Source organism: Bubalus kerabau, chromosome 9 (assembly GCF_029407905.1).
Source record: "Bubalus kerabau isolate K-KA32 ecotype Philippines breed swamp buffalo chromosome 9, PCC_UOA_SB_1v2, whole genome shotgun sequence".
Taxonomy (NCBI): Eukaryota; Metazoa; Chordata; class Mammalia; order Artiodactyla; family Bovidae; genus Bubalus; species Bubalus kerabau.
This window is the reverse complement of record NC_073632.1, coordinates 103,718,467-103,743,758: the sequence shown is the minus strand read 5'-3', so window position 1 is coordinate 103,743,758 and position 25,292 is coordinate 103,718,467. Positions and strand designations below refer to the sequence as shown.

Sequence of the window (25,292 nt, the reverse complement as noted above, 5' to 3'; positions counted from 1 at the left end):
GGTGGATTCTTTACCACTGAGCCACCAGGGAAGCCAGGAGTCAGAAAATCAAACTCTCGGGTTTATTACTTCTGAGGTTGCCCTGGAGAAGGCGTATCTAGGGTGTGACTACCATGGAGCTTTCTGTATCCCCTCCCTCTCCAGTTCTAAACCCTCAGGTGGACACAACTGAGCCTGCAGAGTAGATCAGCTCAGGATCACCGCCTCACAGTGTGGGGCGAGAGCAGCAACCCTGGCCTCCACCCAGCACACCCCCTCCACCACCACAGGCAAGCAGGAGTGAAAGTGGAAGCAGCCTTCCTGCAAGATGAACTCCAAGAGACCAATGTGACTATCTCTGCTAATCCATAAATGCCTCCACATGGAGAAAGTAGAGCTGTGGAGGCTGGGCTGTCACCACTCACCCCTCCAATCAGCTTATGTCCAGCAGGGGAGCGAGCACAGGATGAAGAGTGTGCAGAGGGGACAGTGGAAGTTCCCAAGCATCCCCAGGGGCTTGTTCCCTCACCCCACTGGACATGACCATCAATCTGAGGTCAAGTGTGGCTGCCTTTTCAGAGTGAGGGTCCAGGCCGCTTCCCCCTCATTCAGAGCCTCCCCCAGTACTAATCACTCTCCCACCATGTACCCTCCTGGGGTCATAGGTGGGGAGTCCCCCCAGCCCCCCCACTACCAGAAAGCTCTGAAAAGAGGAAGCCTCATTCTTCAACCAACCCCAAAGCCAAGTTGACCTATAGCCTGAAAATCCACCTCTGGCCTTTTTTATTTCAATCTCAAATTTTGTCCAAGTTCATGGGATCCAAAACAGCCCACAGGATTTAAACAATGAGATGAAACGACAGCACGGAGATACTCTGAAGATATAATACCAAGTTTCAATGTAAGTACATTCTATCACAAAAGGCCTGGGGAAAGTGTAAAGTCCAAGAGTGAAGGCTTCTCAGCCTCGTGGCTTAAATGAGATGGAAAGAGTTGAAGTCCACACTGCTCTCCTCCCTTTCTTCTCATCCTGTTTAGCCTCAGCCCAAAGAGATTCATTCAAATGCCCAGAGGGAGTCAGGGTTCTCTCAACTGCCATCTCTGCCATCTTTCACTGGAATTGGTGGCGATTAGGTAGCTCAGTGGGTAAAGAATCCGCCTGCAGTGCAGGAGACACAGAAGATGTGGGTTCAATCCCTTGGTCGGGAAGATCCCCTGGAGAAGAAAATGGCTACCCACTCCAATATTCTTGCCTGGGAAATCCCATGAACAGAGGAGCCTAGTGGGCCACAGTCCACACTGTCTCAAAGAGTCGGACACGACTCACTGACTGAGCACACACGTGCAGCGCTTCAGGATTCCTTGGGGTAAAAATAATTGAATCCAAAATCTCTCTAGAGAGACTACATTTCTGTAGAGTTCCAAGACCCTTAAAAAAAAAATCTCTGCACAGCAGGGAACCCAAAATGCACTGTGTGAAGGACACATTATTTTTTCTACCCAGTGAAGCCTCCCCCAATTCTTCTGGTGACAGACCTCTGTCCCTGTGACCCCAGCCAGCCCCGAAGTCTTCACAGGAAACGTTTTCATTGGAGCCGGACCCTGGCCACTGCCTTAGCCTCTGGCTGGAACCGCGGGTGACCAGCTCTTACTATCCCGCAGAGAAGAGACCAGAGATAGAGAGAAAGAGTCTAGGGCTCCCTCAGACCAGCTCAGCCACTGCCCTTCCCAACGTGCAGTTCCACAAGCCAACGGACTCTGGGATTTAAATTAGTTCAAGTTGGGCTTTCGCCACTTGTAGTCAGAACCTAATGGATTAAGAGCCTATTAATCAAAATCTTATATGGAAGTCAAAAATAACTTTCTGAAGCTACCCCGGCAGCCAGTACATTTAGTCACAAAAGGCTGCCAGTGGAGACACGCCCAAAGACATGAAGGCAAATACCAGCCAGGAATGGCTGCCATTCTCAGCTAAGAGCTCCCTGCAGCCCACCCAGTCCGGCAGGGGAGGCGGAGGAGTAGGAGGGGACAACCCTGGTTACGGAGAAAACCCCCAAAAGAATGTTAAGAGCTTGTGAAATAAACCGGTCCCTAAAAACCCCAAAATGGTAAAATTATTTCTTAAGTATACCAAGGATTGCTCTTTAATGCACAAAAACCTTCATGTTTATGTAAGTCTCCCTACTGCTTCTTTGTTTGAAATTCAATTCTGACTTTCCACTGGAAACCGCCAAATAGTTCCCAGACTCTGAAATGAAGAAAACACAAATTTCAGTGTAACCACGAATGTTTGACCAAAAATCCCATCGATTTGCCAAGAAAGGTTATGATGTACTGAAGTGCAGTGTAGCTTAGGGGAAGAAGCAACATGATCTACAAATCTGACTATGATTCTGAGGAAGATTGGAAAAATCCAACAATTATCCATAAGATCCCAAACAGCACAGGAATATCCATCCAGAAACGCAGAAATATCCAGATAGTTGGCAATGTGTGGGCAAAACACCGCAATGACTGAGTTTTAAATAATTTTTCAAATGAATGTTGGAATTCTATTTGCCAAATAGTTATGAACCTTCCCTTCAAAAAAAAAAAAAAAAAGGAGCGGGGGTGTACATGGTGTTTTGCAACTGTGGGAAGTAAGACCAATGCTGGTAAAATGGACAGATGGTTGATTGAGCTTTCCACCTGGAAAGCTGGGGCTGGATAGATGGAGTCTGGGTATTAAAATAATGGCCTGGCTCCTCTTCTGACATTTCATGCTAGGCATGGGGTTCCATTAAAGTGTCCCCCACAGTTGGCATGGTTTTCGAGGGAGAGCTGCAATAAAAAGTGAAACCAAACTCTAGGTCATTAGAGTCTTTAAACTTAAAAACACTCTAGGGAGCTAAAGAGCTCTGCCAACAGAACCTCTGACGCCCCCTCGGGAACCACACAATGCCGGCCTCTTGCAGAGAGAAACATCGAGACAAGTAGATGTCCCAAGTTCCTCGGGAAATCAAGGGCGTCTGAGGATCTCCAGACTTAACCTCGGTTCACGGTCTTCAAAACCCAGTCGACTTCTCCAGGTCATGGATTCCACCCCATGCCCTCAAATATGGCAAATATGTCCCATCATAGTTACCTGGTGAGGGTGTAGACGGAGAAGCTAGGAGATTCCAAATGACCCAGATAACTCTTGTGTGTGTCTGAAGCCCCTGGCCGGGTTTCCTAATGACCAGAGGGCCAGCCACGTCCTGCTACTCATCTCACCCGTGGCCTCTGCTAAACCTGAGACCCCAGACCCTTTGGGCATTTTCTAGTATTTTTATAACAACAATGCATTGTTTTATTCAGACTAAAAGGCTAAACTCACATGCATACATGCCACTGTGCTTATAAGGGCACGAGATGGTCACTGCATACAATTGTGAATCACATTTTTTCTCCATCAGCTCAAAGAAGCCAAATAGTGAAGCCTCCAAATCTCAAAATTCAAGTCACTGACTAATCCTTAAGTCAAAGTTTGTCTATGTCCTTTTCCACCCCCTCTGGACGGTCAGTGCCAAGGGCATCCATCCCTGTGCAAATGTCCTCCACGCTGGACCAGCTTCAGGAGGCCTTGTGTCATGGACAGAGCAGATCCTCACACTCGGCTTTGGGAAACTATTCCCCTGGGGGGCTGAATGCAAGCTGGTTGTGCTCGAGGCTGCCAGTGTGGGCACTTGAGGACTTCTCAGGGCAAGAGCCCGATGTCACACTGGCAGGGCTTTCTCCTTGGTCCCCAACCTCCCACCCAAGGCCACTTGCACCCTTGATGCAGCCCCAGTCCTCTGATGCTGGTAAACAAGGGCTGTCATTCAAGCACTCTCTCATCACCTCAACAGTTAACAGCTCCCAGTGGACAAAGTTTGCTTAGAATGTTCTAGATTCTTGGTTGTTTGTATTTGGAGGAAAACTGGGGTGATGAGAGAAAGCGAGAATATTTTGCTAATCTAGTTTAACCTCATTTTATTCCCCTCCATTATCTTCTTTCTTTCTCCCCCTCCCCCCGCCCCACTACCACCTTGGGGAATATCAACAGAGCAGAAAAACACAAAAAAAGTGAAGCAGCAAAGAATTCTGCTTCAAGACAAACAGCAAGTGGCAAAGCTAAAGTCAAATACTCAAGCCCAATGGACACTCTTAAAATGAATCTGCCTTTGCCCTCAAGATGTTTTCTGAGATGTTTTAAGTTGAATTTTTTACTAGTCCCAGGCAAGCCAAGTTTCCCAGCTAATTAAGAACAGTTTAGCAGTCTGCACTGAATTCAGAAACTGCTGCCCAGACATTGTGGGTTGGGTACCAAGGAGCCATGCCCAGCTTCTTCTTCCTCTCTCACCATCTTCTACAGCAGAGGTGAGGGTACAAAATATTCATGACCCTTCAGCTTCCCTTGTGGCCAGGGGTGGCCACGTGGTCAACTCCAGGCAATGACACTTCAGAGGAAGTTACTGCTGCCACTTCCAGGAAAGCATTAAGAAAAAAAAGGGTCAAGACCTGCTGTCATGTGCTTTAGCCTTCTGTATCTTCCTCCATTAATCCCGCCTTGGGATGTCAATACCTGGAGATACCTGGAGATGCAGCAGCCGTCTTACGGCATCAATCAAGTGACAAGTCTGAGAATGACGACCTGGCCTGCAGTGGCAGAGTGAAAATACTGGGTCCCTGTGAGCCTCTCTGCCCCTGAGTTTATTGGTGAGTAAGATAAACGATTCCTTAACCTGTTTAGCCACTGCTCACCAGGTATCATGTTATTAGCAGCCCGATTCATTGCTCCTTGATAACATCCTATCTGGGTCCATAAAAACAAGTCACTTTTTTCTCTTAATTTCTAAATGAAAACTTCTTTGTTTTCACTTTAATTTCTTCCTGTTTGTTGTTTTTAAGGGATCCACTCCAGGAATTTGATTTTGACAATGTCAATGCTTTATTTGTCAGTATGCCACCGACTTGAGTAAAGACACTGATGCAACCAGAAATTAGAGTGAACTGAACCAGCAGAGCTGGCAGAACTTGATCATTAGTAGTTAAGGTTTTACAGCCCTTGGCCATTTTATTCAGGAAGCAATGTAAGCAAAAGCTACTGTTTCAAGACAAAAACAAGAATTTTTCCCCATCGAAACCACCAACTTTCCAGAATGGTTTGATGGTGGTAGTTTAGTTGCTCAGTCATGTCCCCTTACAGGGACGATGCCGTATGTGTAATGAAAGTAAAAGTTTAGTCGCTCAGTCGTATCCGACTCTTTGTGACCCTGTGGACTGTCGCCCGCCAGGCTCCTCTGACCATGGGATTTCTCAGGCAAGAATACTGGAGTGGGTTGCCATTTCCTTCTCTAGGGGATCTTCCTGACCCAGGGATCGAACTGACCTCTGGAACCAGTGTCCTCTGCATTGTTGGTGGATTCTTTACCACTGAGCCACCAGGGAAGCCCCCAGAAAGGTTTAGGGAAATTAAATTGGAGGAATTCCATAGATACACTTATTTATGACAACCATAAGAAAACAAAGGACCCTGAAAAGAAAATGCCTAAGTAAGAGAAGGGAATACAGGACTCCTGCCTGCTCTTGACCAGCAGCAGAAACCCAGAAACCAGTCCTTCTCGGGTTTTTGTGGGATCTTTTGCACATTCTTCAAATTCAGTTCGCGGCTGAGAAATAGTTTCTTAAAGAATAATCATTGTTTGCTGGTCCAGCTTAAATCCAGCCTACTATGAACTGCTTGACACACCAGCCAAAAAAAACTCCTTGAAAATTCATTCCTTGTCCCAAAATACGAAAGTCATTGTCTAACTATGTTAACTACTTGGGCATTACTGTCGCTAAAATCACCACTCATCTTACTCAGAGCTCCCTAAAAAACACCCTCAGAAGAGAGGCCAAGAAAATGCTATGGAGAGGAAGGTATAAAACAGGGTGACCGAGGCTGACAGGACCGGAAGCCAGCCACACAGATCCAGTGACAACCCAGATGGCTGAGGATAATCACTTTTTAAAATATATTTTCACATTTAAAATCTTTTAATATTTCACATAATAGCTTACTGGTTATGAATGGGTTTAGAGGGAAATAAACTAGCAGTGGAGATGCAAACATTCGCAACACAGCCAATAAGCAAACAGTTCAAGCACTGCAGCGGGACCATTGGTGAAAAGGGAAAGCTAGAGTCAGCAGTAAAGGAGGAGAAAGGCAAGGAACACGTGTTACATGCCCACTGAGGCCAGCCATTGCATTTACTTCTGCAACTGATATTTACTGAGTACCTACTATGTGTCAGATTCTGAGCTCTGTACTGGGGATCCACATGTGGTTAAAAAGAGTTCGTACACACAGGCTAAGTCACTTAAGTCATGTCAGAGTCTTTGCAACCCTGTGGACTGTAACCCACCAGGCTCCTCTGTCCTTGGCATCTCCCAGGCAAGAACGCTGGAGTGGGTTGTCATTTCCTCCCCTCAATCCCGACTCAGGGATCAAGCCCATGTCTCCTGCTTGGCAGATGGATTCTTCCCCACTCAGCCACCTGGGGAGCCCGCATGATGCAACTAGAGAAAGCCCACCATGCCACAACAAAGACCCAGCACCACCAAAAACAAAAACGAAAGAACTGAGTCTTAGAGAGTTGAGTGACTTGCCGAGGGCACACAGCTACAAAGTGACAGTAGTCACAGCCAGGCGTAGCTGAAACACAGACCACGCTCTGCCTACTACGTCTGGTTGCCTCTCAGCCCTGACTGTAGCTACAGGAATAAATGCAGGCCTGGAGAGAAATCAGAGCCAAAGGTATGAGACTGAAAGTCATCAGTGGAAGCTGAATTCACGGGGACACGGGAGCTCATTGCACTGAGCGAGCTCTTGTCAGTGTCAGGAGGACTTCATGCTGCTGAATCCTCGTTCCTGGTCCTGGACTTACCCTTCTTCCAGCCACATGAATGATGCTCCTCCTGAAAGCACCTCTCCTGTCCTCCAACCCCACAATCTCCCGCCTTCTAGGGCACCCTGCTCCCTGGTCTCTCTTCCCCATCACCAGTCTCCTTTCTCGGCTTCTCCCTCTTTGCCAGGACTCAAATGTTCAAGTGCTTCCAAGCCCCGCTCTGGACCACTCTCTTCTCTGCGTGCACTTCCGGGACCTTCTTAGTTAGTACATCCAGTCCAGGGATTGGAAACCCCATTCATGTGCTGATGGTTCCTGAATGGCTTTTCCTCTAAGCACCAGGGTTATTCAACCATCTACTTAGCATCTCTGATGGAACCCAAAGAACACTGATGCCTAAAAGACAACTCAAAGTTGTTTTAAATCTGAAATATTAGTGATAAAATAGAGAACCAGGATTCAGGTTGCATCGTGGCAGACACGGGTAGAGAGATTTTCAAGAAGAAGCAAATATCCATCAGTGTCAAGTAAAGGCAGAGAAAAGACCATTTTTCTCCATTTGTAAATAGGACATGCCCACCCTATTCAAGTACTTTCCAGGTGGCGCTAGTGGTAAAGAATCCACCTGCCAGTGTAAGAGATGCAAGAGATGCAGGTTCAATCCCTGGGTTGGGAAGACCCCCTGGAGTAGGAAATGGCAACCCACTCCAGTATTCTTGCCTGGAAAATTCCATAGGCAGAGGAGCCTGGCAGACTACAGCCCATGCGGCTGCAAAGAGTCAGACACGACTGAGCACAACTATATATATTCCCTATTCAAAGCCCCAAACCAAGCAAATATGCCACTGAAGCTTCACTCTGCAAATATTAAACTTAATTTCATCCTTTGTTATGGCTACCCTCAAAGGATTGATGTGAGAATAAAATGTGAAAGAAGATCATAAAGCACTCAACAATATGAGATACAGGAAGAAGAGCCACAGGATTGATGTCACCAATTTCAACTCAAAAGAAAATGACCTGGCAGGATTCCCAGTACCTGGGCTCTGGGCCAATGCTCCCTCCTCACAGAGCATCAGTGGGCCTTGGGTTTTCACCTTCCTCATTCTTGGGAATTAATTCACAGAATGTACTTACTAGAATTTTTAAATCTTGAGAGTTGAGAGGAAAGTTGGGTCATCTAATCCCATTTCCCCTATTCAGTCTGCCTATCAGGGATGTGTCTAAAATAGTCTTCAATCCTTCCCATGACTAGATGGTTCTCCCCAGTCAAACCCCAGCAGGTTCCCCCACCTTCAAAGGTGCTGGCATGCTCAGTCGCTCAGTCATGTCTGACTCTTTGTGACCCTCTGGACCATGGGATTCTCCAGGCAAGAACACTGGAGCAGGTTGCCATTTCCTCCTCCAGGGGAACTTCCCAACCCAGGGATCAAACCCATGTCTCCTGCACTGGCAGGCAGATTTTTTACCACCGACCCAACTGGGAAGCCCACCTTCAAAGGTAAACAGCTCTGAATGTGTCGATTGGGTGGCATGGGATTACTAACCAAGGCACTGGCCTGGGATACAAGAGAAGCAATCACAGATATGCACGAAAAACAGAGGTGTTCAGTCTCCTGAGGGCAGCACCCTGTTGGCATCTGAGAAGAGGAACAAGGGCATCCGACGTGAAACACCAGTTGAGTGTGACAAACAATATACATTATCAAGGGTCAGAAAGTCCTCCCCAGGCTGGGATGACTGGAGAACAAAGTGTGGTCTCAGTGCTCTCCACAGCTTGAATTCTAAGAGGACATTTAATCTCTTAAATGTTTGCCCACCTGATGCAAAGAGCTGACTCATTTGAAAATACCCCAATGCTGGGAAAGATTGAAGGCAGGAGGAAAAGGGGACTACAGAGGATGAGATGGTTGGATGGCATCACTGACTCAATGGACATTGAGTTTGAGTAAACTCCGGGAGTTGGCGATGGACAGGGAGGCCTGGCATGCTGCAGTCCATGGGGTCACAAAGAGTCGGACACGAATGAGTGACTGAACTGACCTGAATCTCTTAAAATTTTCATCCAGTCTGCCCTTTATCCCTCAGAATGTTCCTGAGTTATTCCCTGCAACGAAAACTCATTACTACTTCAGAGCATCAGTGGACCCTGTGGAACTCACCCCAGAGACCTCTCACAGGATCTCTGAGACACAAGAGAGGCACACAACACACTCAGACAATAGCCACATCTCATCTCCCAGAGGTCTTCCTTCCTGGGCGTTAGAGTCAAAGTGTCGTCACGACAACTCTAAGACAGGATCAGCCCAGGTCTCAGGCAGGGAGCATCATATTCTCTGTCCCTCTTTTCTCTTCCCTTTCACTGTGGTTTGCGTCGATATCCGTAGGTACGTTTGTGGATTCTGAGAGTTATTTAACATAAGAAGATGCTTCAACCCTCCCAGTCTATTAGAAAATAATCGAAAGAAACTGTTGGGTAGGGTAGTAAAGTGAAGTCAAAGTCGCTCAGTCGTGTCCAACTCTTTTCGACCCCATGGACTATACAGTCCGTGGAATTCTCCAGGCCAGAATACTGGGGTGGGTAGCCTTTCCCTTCTCCAGGGGATCTTCCCAACCCAGGGATTGAACCCAGGTCTCCTGCATTGCAGGCAGATTCTTTACCAGCTGAGCCACCGGGGAAGCCCATAGAAAATGGTATTAAAAGCAGCAGGGCTGGGGGTGGTTACAGCAGAAAGAGAACGTGGTGCCTTTCTGTAACACAAAGAGTGTCAGGGAGTCAGACATGCTGGGAAAGCCACGCTGCCACCTAGACATCTCCACTAGGGAACACAACCCAGATAAAAGACAGTCACACATCCCAACTATTACTACACAAAAATCATGCAGACTGCATCAACTTCGAAGTGCACCCACCAGGCCAAGTCCTCGGACAAATTCGGGGGTTCCCCTTGTCAACCTTCTCTGGTGGCTCAGATGGTAAAGCATCTACCGGCAATGCAGGAGACCCAGGTTTGATACCTGGGTTGGGAAGATCCCCTGGAGAAGGAAATGGCAACCCACTCCAGTACCCTTGCCTGGAAAATCCCATGGACAGAGGAGCCTGGTAGGCTCCCTGGTAGTCCATGGGGTCACAAAGAGTCCGACACAACTGAGTGACTTCACTCACTTGTCAATCTTACAATTCTAGGTACATCAGTGTAAAAACATTCACAACTTAACACTCTCTGGCAGATGGAAGCTGTTAGAAAGTACTTGATGATCTTATATTGCTACTGATCACATTTGATGCCATTATTTATTGTTACAGCAATTCCAGCTCCTTTAATAAGTCTTTATAGCCTGTGCCTTAGAGCCGAGCAGAGTTACTTGTCCATAGGAGACCTGAGTGAGGGAGTGAAAGTCACTCCGTCGTGTCTAATTCTTTGCGACCCCATGGACTGTAGCCCACCAGGCTCCTCTGTCCGTGGAATTCTCCATGCAAGAATACTGGAGTGGGTTGCCATTTCCATCTCAGGGGACTTCCCTGAGTTAACTATTTAATCACTTACTTTATGAATGAAGGCTGTAGCCAGGCTGGATCTATGAATGCAGCTCACTGAATGTGTGTAGGTGTTTGAAGCTCTGGGTTGACAGTTCAGCACACAATGCAACACAGTGACTCGTGTCTGCCCACATCTCAGCTCCAGGCCAGTGCTGGAGGCTGTGTGAATTCTTTCACCTACTGAAAAGGAATCGTGTTGGTATGTAGGCATACCACATGTCGTGGGTTGAACTGTGTTCTCCAGAAAGATACGTTGGGTCCTAACACCCAGGACCTGTGGATGGGATTTAGAAACAGGTTTTTCCAGATGTGATCACATTAAGGTGAAATCATGCTTGACTAGGGTTGGCCTTGATTCCATATGACTAATATCCTCATTAGACGACACACAGGGAGAATGCCACGTGACAAGAGAGACAGATGGAGTGATGCGTCCACAAGCCAGGAAACACCAAGGATTTTGGAAATCTCCAGAAGCTAAGGAAAGGAAGGATTCTTCCCTAGAGCCTTCAGAAAGAGTACCACCTTGCCCTGCAGATCTCAGATTTCTACTCTCCAGACCTATGGAAGAATAAACTTCTGTTGTTTAAAGGGCCATGCAGATTGTGGCCCCTTGTCCTGGCAGCCCTGGGAAATGAGTGTATCTACCATGTAAAAGACCCTGATGCCGGGAAAGACTGAAGGCAGGAGGAGAAGGGGATGACAGAGGATGAGATGGTTGGATGCCATCACCAAATCAATAGACATGAGTTTGAGCAAGCTCCAGGAGATGGTGAAAGACAGGGAGGCCTGGTGTGCTGCAGTCCATGGGGTCGCAAAGAGTTGGGCACCACTTAGTGACTAAACAACAACCATGTAAATAAAGTTCTTCACTCTCACCACAGGTGGGACTTCCAACACAAGCCAACACGCCTCAAAACCCACTGGTTCAGGTGAGAGGGATGCACACACATGCCCCACACCCACCAGCCTACACACCAAGCTGGCGTCAGGTCAACACACACAAAAAGCAGAAGCAGTGACAGACTTTATTTTCTTGGGCTCCAAAATCACTGCAGATGGTAACTGCAGCCACGGAATTCAAAGACACTTGCTCCTTGGAAGAAAAGCTATGACCAATCTAGACAGCATATTAAAAAGCAGAGACACCATTTTGCTGACAAAGGTCCATAGAGTCAAAGCCATGGTTTTCCCAGTAGTGCTGTATGGATGTGAGAGTTGGACTATAAAGAAGGCTGAGCACCGAAGAACTGATGCTTTCGAACTGTGGTGTTGGAGAAGACTCCTGAGAGTCCCTTAGATGGCAAGGAGATCAAACCAGTCTATCCTAAAGGAAATCAATCCTGCATATTCACTGGAAGGACTAGGAAATGAGTATACCTACCATGTAAAAGACCCTGATGTTGGGAAAGACTGAAGGCAGGAGGAGAAGAGGGTGACAGAGGATGAGATGGTTGGATGGCATCACCAGCATATGAGTTTGAGCAAAGTACAGGAGATGGTGAAGGACAGGGAAGCCAGATGTGCTGCAGATCTCAGATCTGCATGACCCCATGGAGTCATGGGGTCGCAGAGTCGGACAAGACTTAGCGACTGAACAATAAACAACAAATATCATATGTAATTACTGCCAAAGAAAGCACACCCGATCATTCAGTGAATATTCACTAAGCACCCCTATTTCCAGACAGCATTCCAGGCAATGGGGAGACTTCAGTGAACTAAACTGACCTAACATCATATGATCACGGAGCTTTGGTTCCAGAGGAGGAAGACAGGCAATTACCGCCACACACGTGAAATACACACACTCTCAGGTACAGACAGAGGTTATGGAGAAAAATAAAGCTGGGATAAGAAGCGGTGCAGGGTAGGGGTAGGATTACACTGTTAAATGGTGGGGCATGGTCAGGTGAGACCTCATGAGAAGATGATATCCCATAAAGAACCTGAAGACAATGAGGGATGTCCCGTATGTGTTTATGGACAGTTGTTCAGGCCAGTGGAACAGCAAGTGCAAAGGCCCTGGGGCTGGGAGGTACCCAGCACACAAGGAGCCAGCAAGGAGGCTCAGGGATGGATGCTGAAGGTGAGGGAAGGCCTGCTGTGGAGGATGATTATGTGCAGCCTCAAAAACTTGCTTGGGATTGGTTTTCTGTCTGAGAGAGACAGAAGGTTATGTGACTTCATGCATCATGAGAACCACTGTGCTGGAGGGGTTGAAAACGGAGTGTAGGGGAAGAGGGCAGAAGCCGGGGAACCAGTGAGAAGGCCACTGCAGTAATCCGGGTACCAGGGTGGGCGTGGCCCTTCCCCGCCACTCCAGATTCCTCACCGGAGTATCCAAGTACACACAGAAAATATGGGCAAACTAACTGCTGTGATCTCAAGCAGAAAGAGCCAACATATACTTTTTAAAAACAGGCTTTCGCCAATTTCAAAAGGTTATGTATACAAGTCCATTGATATGATGTGACTTCTTTTTTTTTTGGCCATGCCACACAGTATGCACACAGTTAGGGATCTAAGTTCCCCAACAAGGGATTAGACGCCCTCTGGAACTCCCTGCAGTGGAAGCATGGAGCCTTCATCACTGGACTGTCAGGAAAGTCCCTGATATGACATTCTTGAAATGACAAAATTACAAAGATGGAGAATGGATTGGGGGTTGCCAAGAAGAGGGGGAAGAAGGGAGGTGGGCATGGCTGCCAAAGAGGAGTGGGAGGGGTCCTTCTGATGGACCGTTCTGTATCTCGACTGTGGTGGTTGCACAGGCTACACGTGTGGTGAAATTACACACACACACACACACACACACACACACACACACACACACACAGAGAAAAGCACATGACGCTGGGGCGTGCTGGATAAAGTCGACACATGGCACCAACGTCAGCTGCCCACCCAGGGCAGTGCGCTGCGGCCCTGCAAGATGTCACCTGGGGGAGAAACGGGGGATGGTCACCGGCTCTCTGCATCACTTCTTACAATTGCAAAGAGAATCTACAACTCCCTGAAAATAAAAACTTCTAAAAACCATTAAAAAAAAAATCTTTTACACCTATAATGTCGTCCAAAGCCCTATTGTAATCTGCCATAAAGCACAAGAAAAACAAACAGAAGGAAGCAGTAAGCATAGATTGCACGTAAGATACGAGTTTATGAAATATAGGTGAAACTCACAGCTTGTTTTAATTATACACTATGAGTGAACAAGAAGTAGATTGTGAGAAAAATGTGACTTCATAAGATTTATTAAGAATAATAGGTTATCTCCCTTTAAAACATTCTGCAGATGGAACATATGAACAAGATGGAACAAGAGTAGCACTTACAGATAGATAAGGATGGAAAGTCCTTAGGCATGAGCATGCAAACTCTGAACTGACAGTCACCCCCTAAACTGACCACCCACTGGTGACACCGGGTACAGTCCTGTTCAGCCCTAACATTTTTGTCTAGGGCAACAATCCCTTAAAGCTTTCTTTAAACTGACCCACAGCAAGCACAATAAGCCCCCCACCCCCTTCACCCCCACACCCCCGCCCTGCACCCACCCACCCCCGCCCCAGCTTCAGTGGGACAGCCTCACCTCTGCTCTCCACCTGCTAGGTGGAAGCCGTGGGTGACAACCACACAACCAGGCCATCGCCAGTGCGGACAGGCTGAGCCTTCTTAGCAGAGGATTTTATTTTTATAAAACTCTACGAGGATGAGGTGGTACTGCCCTCAGGAGATGGTGCTGGCCGCTTTCCCCTCTGTTGCCCCAGAAAACCTGTCGGTGTTAACAGGCGCCCTGGCCTGGTTCAGACGGCAGCTCGCGGGGCCCGCGTGCCCCGGCCACCCTCGCCTGACCTGGCCTGGGCTGGGGTTGTTCCTCTAAGCTCCCAGGAGACCACACGTGCCCCCTCAGCTCTCCGACCTCTTTGGCCCTGCCCAGCCCTGGAAAGTCCAGCTGTGGTGAGTGTTGGTGGGACTGCATGGGCAGACAAATGCGGAGTCATCTCAAATTAGGAGCCGTGGTTGCACAGCTGCTCGGATTGCTTATCATGATGCTAACTGGTTCCAGCCACAGCATAGGGGCGCAGGGACCCACTGTCCACCCTTTTCCCACAAGCCACACAGGTGCATCCGCAATCCACATTTGCTGGCTGGGACCAACCATCTGGCCACTTAAATCGACCTTCTAACCCTAAAATGCATCTTTAAAAGTAGAGACATTACTTTGCCAACAAAAGTCTGTCTAGTGAAAGCTACGGTGTTTCCAGTAGTCATGTATGGATGTGAGAGTTGGACTATAAAGAAAGCTGAGTGCCAAAGAATTGATGCTTTTGAACTATGGTGTTGGAGAAGACTCTTGAGAGTCCCTTGGACTGCAAGGAGATCCAACCAGTCCATCCTAAAGGAAATCAGTCCTGAATATTCATTGGAAGGACTGATGCTGAAGCTGAAATTCTGATACTTTGGCCACCTGATGCAAAGAACCGACTCATGGAAAAGACCCTGATGCTGAGAAAGATTGAAGGCAGGAGGAGAAGGGGACAACAGAGGATGAGATGGCTGGATGGCATCACTGACTCAATGGACATGAGTTTGAGTGAACTCCGGGAGTTGATGATGGATAGGGAGGCCTGGCGGGCTGTGGTCCATGGGATCGCAAAGAGTTGGACACGACTGAGCGACTGAACTGAACTGAACTGAGTTATTTCGGGGCACTTATTAAACCCATCTTAGGATTTGTATCAGTGTCCCTGAATACAAAAAGAATCCACAGAGCATGGAGCGGGGTGGATATTGAGAGAGACAGTTTCATTAAAACTCACTCAAAAATGACCTCCAGCACCCAGAAGGCAAGCACCACCCCACGGGATCCCCGGTCCTCACCCATCCTCCAGCTGCTGCGGCTCTGGCTGAAACCCGCAGATTCCAGGGGTACCCCAGCAGCTAAAAAGGGCTGCTGACCTCAGCTTTAGGTGTAGGCTTCAAGTTCTTTCTCACCAGCAGTCAGGTGAAAATTGATAACTTGCAGGCATCACAATGAGTGATGTGTCCTTCCCAGCTTAATATCTGAAGGAAGCTCCAGTGAGTAGCAGAAATGAAAAAAAAAAAAAAAAAAAGGCGAAACACTAAGGGAAAACCAAAGCAAGTAACTGAACGTGTGTTCTGTAAAGCCCCCCAACCACTGGGGCCGCAAAGCGAGGGGCCCGCGGGCAGCGCCGCGCGGCGGGAAGGCCCGGAGCGCCCTCTAAGGGCCGTGGGCCGCAAACACTGCCGCGCGCCAGGCCGGGAGCCGAAAAGGGAAGAAACTGGGAGGAAAAAAATGTCTTCCACATGATGTCACCTAATACTCAGGGCCACAAAAATTCCTTATTCAAAATTTCTAAATTTTAACCATCTGATCCATCCTGGAGAACTTTCCTTATTAAGATGATAATAGTAACACAATTCCCCCAAATTAAATTAAATCCACCTTCTTTGTAACTAAAACAAGGATAAAAAATATATAGAAAAATATATATAGAAAAAATTAAAAATATGTATAAAAAATAAAAGATTAAAAAAAAGGGAAAGACAAGTATAACATCTTAGAAGGAAAAAAGGATGTTGGCCATGTGTTTAACCAGTATCTCCCTGATTCCAAATGCTCTAACGTTGTCTACTAAAATAACGAAATATCCATCCCTACCCCCCAGTTACCCAGTCCTCCCCAAAGGCAGCCAAGTTTTCAATTTCAGGTGTATCCTAACATAAATATTCTATGGCCTAAACATCTGATTACATATACATATATATTCTTTTCTTTATCTTTATATATTTAAATACTGACCCCCATATTTTCTAACTGAAATGAAACCTTCTGATAAGAAGTTTTATTGTAACTCAAGAAACTCCCAAATTCCAAAGGGACCAGTAAAAAGGATCTGCTTCTTATCAACAAAGTCATGGACTTTCCTGACATCTCTGCCTCTAATCACCTCCCCCCACTCTCACTCCATGCAGTAGCAGAATAATGCCCCCCCCAAAATGTGCATGTCCTAATCCCCAGAACCTGTGAATGCATGACCTCACACAGCAAAATCAACTTTGCACATGTGATTAAGTTAAGGACCATCCAATGTAATCACAAGGGTCCTTATGAGCGAAAGAGGGAGAAGGAAGGTCAGAGAAGGTGATGCGTGGATGCAAGCAGAGTGAGGTCATTGCTGGAGAGGCCACCAGCTGAGGATGTCAGCACCTCTAGAAGCTGGAGAGGGTGAGAAATGCATTTTCCCTCAAGCACCGAGAAGGAACACGACCCTTGATTTTAGCCCAGTGAGGCCCATTTCAGACGTCTAACCTCCAGATCTAAAACAAATGTGTGTTATTTAAAGCCACTAAGTTTGCGGTAACTTGTTACAACAGCAAAAGGAAACTAATACACCCCTCCACTCCTCATCCCCAACCAGGCCAGTTTTGGGGGAACGGGCCCTTAGGTCTTAAACAGAGCTAGGGACGATCTTGGTAAGATGGTATCGTGGGACTTACCGGTGATAACTTTCCAGGGACACAAGTTATCGCTCTGCAATTCTATCACAACCTCTAAACACTACTAATGAATTCTGTGCTCAGTTGACAAAAAACAAGTAGTTTTTTCATCTGAAGAGAGGGAGTCCAATGCACAAGTTAAAAAGAGAGGGGGAGCTCACCCCCTCCTTTCAGAGGACAGAAGGAGGAGGGAAACCCTAAGAGCTGCATAAAGTCTGGGCCACAGGAACGCCTATGAGGGCTTCTAGGGGCAGAAGGAATCTTTCCATTTACTTGGTCTAATGGGGACTGACTAATGGGACTGAGGTCACAAGGGAGGTGAAGGGCAATAGCGTGGAGACAAACCCGCGCACCTTGATTTGAACCTATTTCCTTTCTATACACCAGTTGTCATCAAACGTCTGTTCTCAGATTGCTTTCTATGCTTAAATTAATGAGGATCTCACAGAGGTTATGTTTATGTCTACTTACTAGAAATTAAGTCTTGGAAGAGGTTAATCTACATACCAATTGATTCATGTTGAAATAGCAATAGTAAACCATTACAAGCCATCATAACAAACTGGATTTTATAATAAACTGTTTTCCAAAATAAAAAAGAAATAATGAGAAGAATGGCATTTTGGGCATTTTGGCAAGTCTCTTTCATGGAGGACAGAAGGATCTCCTATCCAGTTGTAACCTATTGCAGTATATTGTTTTCGCTGGAGTCCCCCAAAAACATCAGGCCTCGTACAGATATTGGAAAAGTATTTCAATCGCCTTACAGATAATTTTGGAAAGTCTTTGATACTACACCAAAACTCATCAAGTAGTAGTTCCTTAAAGGTTACCTACAGTGTACAATCTGAAACCATATAAAGAATTTCTCACATTTTGTCACATTAAAAATCCACTGGGGGATTTTGAACTTCGATGGATCTTTTAGCCAGGCAAGTTTTCATAGCACCGTGCAGCAGTCACCTGGATTTACCAGCTCACTTGGCTGTGCAGAGCATCTAAACGTTGATACACTTTATAACACAGTATTCCAAAATCATTTATATCACCAGCTATCTTGTTAGAAAATTGTCTAAATAGTGGGACACATTTAAGCTTAGGATGTTGGCGGTGACTTGGCAAAATTCTACTTTTCACTTGACAGCTCAAATTTTCTCACTGGCCAGCAGTTATTCTACCAGAAGCAGCAGCCCACCTTTGCTCATTTTTTGAGATGCCTGCCAAATACCCAAGTCAAAATAACTGACTTGTTCACAGCCGTTCTTTCTAGTTAAGGTGGTGTTCATGGAAAAAAGCAGCTAGTTCAGCTCACACCTCACACCATCACACAACTGCTTTCCTGCACAATTACCAAAGAACTCCCCTGGTAGCTCAGACAGTAAAGAATCCACATGTAGTGCAGGAGATATGGGTGCGATCCCTGGTCGGGAAGATCCCCTTGGGAAGGGAATGGCTACCCACTCCTTGGGTAGCCTGGAAAACCCCGTGGGCAGAGGAGCCTGGCAGGCTACAGTCCATGGGGTCGAAAAGAGTCAGACATGACTGAGCGACTAACACTTCCACTTCACTGATGAACATGGGCTGTCAGAAGAAGTACTAATCATGCCTTTCCCATTTCTTCACACAGCATATTAAAAAGACAGGCATACAAGGGTAGAGATTTGGTAAAATCTATCACTTTTACTCTTGCACCAAGGACATTCTTCATTGAAACTAGCATATCCTTTCTTCAAAAGTCTGAAAGATACAATGAGCCTGAGTTCATGAGGGCACCAATGCCAAGATTCACCCTAAAGCACCACCAGTTTTCCCACTAAACTTTTGTACTGTCTCCACAGATACTAACACTGTGAAAAAGGCAAATAGTATCTTAGTATTACTTTGAAAATTGCTTTGACCTTGAGGATTCCCTGAAAGAGTCTTCAAGCTTTAAAGAAAAATAAATCACCCCAAACCATCCTAAGATAACCATTATAAATATATGACAGTGTGTGTGTGTGTGTGTGTGTTCTTATATGCTTTCTAGAAAACTGTCTTATCAGACTGACAAGTGCAATCATAATTTTAATGGTTGGGTTGTATTTTATTGTAGGGAGGATGGAGAGGTGAAAGGCATCACTTGCTTATTTCGTTTTACATTTTAATTGACCATGAAGATGAAGGGTTTATTTAGGTCTTCAGCATGCCCTGTAAATCATCTCTGCTTTAAAGAAAATTCCTCTGAGCTGTGGTGGGTCCACCACTAGGAATCTGTCTCTGGGGGATTTCATTACAGGGATTCTGGTCCCAAAGGTCTGGGGACTAGGAGAGGCTCTGACTCAAGAAGCTTGCTAAGCCCGTGCATCGGTTGAGCCAAAGAGGAAGCAGTGTGTCCACAGCCCTGCTATAACACCCAGAGTACAAGTCTGGGGCAGGGACTGTAGCTATCACAGCAAGACAGACAGGAAGCCTTCCGGAGAAGCAGATGAAATACATTTTGTGACCCCGATTTCTTCCCCAGCATGGGGGAGCTCTCAGCAGGTTACATCTGTTCCTTTCTTTCTGTCATTTAAAGGCAGTGGATGTGCATTTCAAAATATGCTTGTCCTCCTTTGTCTGCTTCTAGTCTGGTCATCATTTTCCTGCAAATCCCACGTCAACACAGTAGAGAGAAGTGCCAGCAAGTGTTCCAGCTCCAACATTCCACAGCTCTGTGATTTACAGAGCAGAAGGCGAGAGAAGAGCAGCACGGAACACAGCTGGGTCCCGGGAGCAATCGCAAGCCACCCGGACCTCAGACCCACTCAAACGTAACCCATCAAGCAGGTGGCAGGGCAGTCTAGCAGGTCCAAGGCTGTAAAATGCTGGCATGGCACCGGCTCCAGTTTCAGTCTGCTTTAAGATACAAAAACTTCCTCAACATTCAGAGAATTTTAATTTAGAGGGGGGAAAAAAGCCATGGGTTGGGGGGGGGGGGGTTGAAAGGTTTTAAAAGTCTTATTATTGATAAAAATACTATAAAAAATATTCAGACAATGCTTTCCTAGTAGTAGCTAACAGAGAGGAAAAAACCCACAGCTGGAACAGCCTTTTATGAACAAGTGGCATCTCAGCACTTGGCATAATTCTGAAGCAAGCGTTACACATGAGGCACCCACCAAAAAGAGTCACCGAGCAGTGTGGCCCTTTCCCCCTTTCACTTGTAGTAAGAGGGCAATCGAGACCCGAAATAGTCTCACAAAGCAAGTAGCCCTCCTTGGAATCGCGTCTGAATTTTTTATAACCCAGCTGGGAGTGAAGAGTATCAACAAAAATGTCCATTTCTTGGATTCCTACAAACCGATGACATAAATAAAATCCACACAGTGTCGTGTGAAAATGCCTGCACAGGAGGTGGAAACAAAGGCCACCAACGGCTTGGGGATGAAAACCCTTGTCTCTGTCTCTGCAGGAAACCTACGAGAAATGTGAACACAGCGCGCTTGCATTTTCGGAAAAGCAGTTGCTCACCTTTCCAGCCCCCAAGGAAAGCATCCACCCCGTGCCCAGCCTCGGCCTTAGGGTAAGGGTGAGGTCCTCCCGAACCGACTCCCGGCTTCCCCTCTCTCCTCTCAAGATAGAAGTCTTCTCCCAGCTCCAAAGTTCCCACCAAGATGCACCCTAAGAGTCGGGCTTCTCCTTGGGCACCGAGGTACCCGACCGCCCCGCGGCGGCTCACGGCTCTCCCCGCGCGCTCGTGGACGTGTCCTGCCTGTCCGCCTCCCTCTGGTCTCCCGGGAACCGTCCACCACACACCAGACATCCGTGCCTCGGGGCAGGTGAACAGGAGGAAAAGAAGGATGCCCCCGGGGGGGAATTCTGGGCGAAGGAAAGCATCGCCCTCACTCCCACCGCAGCGCCGAAAGGTCACTTTTCTTTTCCTCCCGCGCCCCCCACTTTTTTTTTTCCAGGCTTTTCTTTGCCTGAATGTTCCTGGGATGTCCGATTCCGGGCATTCGACGGCAAAATTGAAACCGAGGAAACTGGGGTCCCCTGAAGCTAACCGTGTCCCTGCGCTCGCCTCCCGCGCGCGAGGCACCGAATACCGGGACCCCCTCGTCCCCAGTCGCCCCTCCACGCCGGGACTCGCGAACGATGAGGACGCACAGGTTAGGGACCCGACATGCAGCCAGTACAGAGCAGGGAGGGCGGCGGTGCCCGGAGCGACAGGCGGTCGAGGGGCGCACGGAAAGTGGACAGAGAGGCGCAAAGAGCCCGGCGCCTGAGCCCGGGACTGCGCGTACCTGGAGCAGCCCCCGCCGGGGAGACGACGGGCAGCAGCGCAGCTAGGAGCAGCAGCGCCGCCCAGGGCAGCGGGCGCCGCGCGCGATGGGACGCCCGGACCTCGGGGGCCATCGCGAGCCCCGGGGTGCGCGGCCGACTGGGCCAGGCGGCGGGCGGGCAGGCGCTGGGCGAGAGTCCGGGAGTGCGGAGGGGGTGCCGTCGGGTCCCTGCCGTCGGTATGCGTCTGAGCGCTCTGCGCCGCGCCCGCGCGCCCCTGGCCCCGCGCCGAGAGCTCCCGGCCCCGCGCCCCGGCCGCCGCGCTCCGCACTGAGGCCGCCGGCCGCCGGCCGCGCCTTTTAGCCGCGCGCGGGCTCCCCCTGCCGGCGCGAGGGCGGCGGGGGTGGGGGCCCGAGGCGGGCGGGGCGCGGGGCCGGGGCTCCGGGTGCCCGAGAGCGGCGGAAAACCGCTGTGCGGGTCTGAAAACGCGGGACTGGGGGGCGCCCCGGGTGTCTAATCTCCTCTGGCTTGCTGGCTCAAGAAAGGGCCCGTCACGTCCAGTCGTCGCCAAGCCCAGGTGTGCCCTCTGTCACCTTAAATAAAGATCTTTGGCGTCCCCGGTGGGGACCCTAGCCAGGCTCCTTCACCTCGATCAGCACGCGGCGGTCGCCCCTGCGGCTCACCCCCGCCTTTCCCACACCCTGCGTTAGAAAGGGGGTTTCGTGTCCTTGGACACCGCTGCTCCCGGCTGTCTTGTGCGGAGCCGGTGAACTGGGTTCAAAGGAAGCGTTCTGTAAACGCGCAAAGAAAGGCGGAGCGCTTGCCTATTCTCGCAGACTCCAATCTCTATGATGATAACACGGCTTAGGGTTCCCCATCCTGATTTCCACCTGTCTGTGGTCAGCTCCCCGCCTGGAAGCTGACTGGGAGCGCCCCTGGAGGCTACCCGGACGCCTGCAGCCGACCGGTCCTCGCTCCGCGCCCAGGCGCCGGGGTCGCCAGCAGCCTCCTGGCGGTCCTGATGGGGCTGCAGCTCACAACCTGAGGTCGAGGTAGCCCTCCACTGTGACGGCCCCCAGGCCTGTGTCCTTCCGCAGAGAGGGAAAGGTTGTCAGACAAATTCTAGACGGATGAAAAAGTGAAACGCAGCGTCTCTTTTCGGAAAGGAAACGCATCCAAGCCGTTAAGCCCTGGCAGGTACCTCTTGCCCCGGTGAGCAACCAGCAACGGCAGAATCCTACGGCTTGCCTTTCTGGAAAACTTTCTCCTGGGTCCCCAGGAGAGGATTCGTTCTTCCTTTATCCCGCAAGGTCTGTGAGCTCCCAGAGCTCTTGTAATTTGCAATCATTTTGATGTTTAATTACTCCCTAGTTTTGAAATCTTTCCCCACCGATTGATTCATGGAGCCTTGGTTTTCCGCAGCGCTCCCTCCTCTCTGCTTTTATTTCGGGAACAGTAACCCCTTCCTCTACTCAAAGGGGCTCCGGTGGGGCTCCCCTCTTAACCACCTTCTTTCCCACCCCAAGGATGGGAAAGGATCGCCAAGGATCGCCGGTGGCCCAAGCCAGGTCAGTCACATCAGGACTTTTTTCATTGGACTTGGTGAAAAAGTCTGAGGTATGCCCTTCCTCAAAGATGCCCAAGTGGGGGAAAACCAATTAGGGAGAAAGAATTGCGCAGGTGGGCAAGTGCACTTCTGAAGACTGCTTCTGGGAGACAAATTTTACTTTGGCTAAGTTGGAGTGGGGTGTCTATCCCACATAACCTATGAGTCCTGACCAGTACCTGCCCCCATCTGTAGGAGTATGAGAATAAAGATTTATATTTACATCCTGTCTGTCCCCCAAAAAGGTCATCACAGTACCAAGCACAGAGTTCAGTTCAGTCGCTCAGTCGTGTCTGACTCTTTGTGACCCCATGAACTGCAGCACACCAGGCTTCCCTGTCCTCACCAACTCCCAGAGTTCACTCACACTCATGTCCATTGAGTCAGTGATGCCATCCAGCCATCTCATCCTCTGTCATCCCCTTCTCCTCCCGCCTTCAATTTTTCCCAGCATCAGGATCTTTTCCAATGAGTCAGTTCTTCACATAAGGTGGCCAAAGTATTGGACTTTCAGCTTCAGCATTAGTCCTTCCAATGAATATTCAGGACTGATTTCCTTTAGGATGGACTGGTTGGATCTCCTTGCAGTCCAAGGGACTCTCAAGAGTCTTCTCCAACACAATTCAAAGGCATTAATTCTTTGGCGCTCAGCTTTCTTTATAGTCCAACTCTCACATCCATACATGACTAGTAGAAAAACCATAGCTTTGACTAGACTAACTTCCAGGAAATGCTGATTGATCAGTTACCATTCATTTTGTCCTTTCAATCAATATTTATTGTGTATCTTCTTCATGCCTGACACAGCTCCAGGCACTGCAGTTCTAAAACACTAAAAACAGCAGTGATTACAAGTTAGCAGGAGATGAGTCTTAAAAGATAAGGAACATCATAGTATGGATGTTGCAGGCTACAATAAGGGCTTGGGCTTTTATTCTGGGAAGTGGTGTATTGGAGGATTCTGACCGTAAGAGTGACTACAAGATTTACATAGAAGCAGGAAGACCAGTAAGGAGGCTCTGATGATCCAGGTGAGGAAAGATGGTGCTTGGACCGAAAAGACAACCATGGAGGGCATGAAAACCAATGAGACTCTGGGAACAGCTTGAGGATACAGGTCGGATAATTCTCTGACTAATTGGATGAGAGGGAATAGAGAAAAAAAGAGAAATGGCAATACCCAAAGTCCTACTGGTCTCACCCTAGTCATTAATTCTCCACTAGGATGTTTTGTTATTTCAGGATTTCACTTTTGGACTTGGTTTTAATAAAATGATCACAGGAGAAGCAGAAGCTCACAGGGAAGGCTCACCAAAGGGTAGTTTCCTTCCTCTCTCCCTTCCTCCTTCCTTCGTCATGAAATACACATGCATTCACCTGTCTCCCCAGTTTATTAGAGTCACTTTCTTCTGTGGACATTTCAGAGTAAAGTCTGATGCAAAATCACCTCCAACTTTCCATTTTGATGACAACTTTCCATTTTAGATTAGAACAACTGGCCACGGACTGTTCAATAGTAAATGAAATAACTAACTTTTATGAGTCTGAATCCTGATTTGATTATAAACTTGAGAGTGTGTTTAATCTTAAAACTCATAAAAGAAACTTCAAAGTTTTCTCAAGCCTTTTGTTGTTGTTCTTTTGCTAAGTTGTGTCTGACTCTTTGTAACCCCATGAACTGCAGCACACCAGGCTTTCTTGTCCTTCACTGTGTCTTCGGAGTTTGCTCAAATTCATGTCCATGGAGTTGATGATGCCATCCAACCATCTCATCCTCTGTCGCCCCCTTCTCTTCCTGCCCTCAATCTTTCTCAGCATCAGGGTCTTTTCCAATGAGTCGGCTCTTCACATCAGGTGGCCAAAGTTTTAGAGCTTCAGCATCAGTCTTTCCAGTGAATCTTCAGGGTTGATTTCCTTTAGATTGACTGGTTTGATCTCCTTAAAACCTTTTAAAATACCTCAAAACACCTGACTGAAGAACCATGGTCTTCTATCCTGAATGTGATCATCTCAAAAATATAAGCTGTCTGAAGTGTCCTTCCTTCTGGTCATTTTTTTTTTTTGTCTATTCTATTGTTGCAATTGTCCTGAAAGACTTTATTATTTTTTCACATAATTTCTTAAGCTCCTAGTTGTTGCTCTATTTTGTTTATCAAAGCAAAACAAAGTGATGTCACTCTTGGGCTAAGCAGATCATCAGCTATTTAATTATGATCCCTTACTAGCCTGCCTCCAAGTTATTTCTATGGCTTATGCCTAGTTATGCAAATCAGTCTGTGTCCACACACACCATCTCTGGTTCTAGTTAATTTTTTAAATAACCATGCATTCAAAGAGTTCAGCGCTCTCTGTACACATTGTCATGGCATTCTTATGCAGCAAAATAGATTAAAATTCTCTTCTGTTTTGTGTGGAGAAATAGAAACCAAGTTCAAATGCCATCCAGGACCAACTCCAGGAGGGTGTTGACAGCATGTGTCTCAGACTGTCGTCCGACATCAAGTCTTAT

At 47.8% G+C, this 25,292-nt stretch overlaps 1 protein-coding gene across 1 annotated transcript in view; it reads right to left on the bottom strand.

Moving 5' to 3' along the window:
• The window catches only part of FNDC1 (fibronectin type III domain containing 1), a 113,892-nt gene extending 92,422 nt beyond the window's left edge, over positions 1-21,470 (bottom strand). The window contains exon 1 of the mRNA XM_055536128.1: positions 21,201-21,470. Coding sequence (XP_055392103.1) covers positions 21,201-21,312 — 112 coding nt within the window. The 5' untranslated portion in view covers positions 21,313-21,470. The remainder of the gene's footprint in view (positions 1-21,200) is intronic.
• Positions 21,471-25,292: the final 3,822 nt, after the last annotated feature.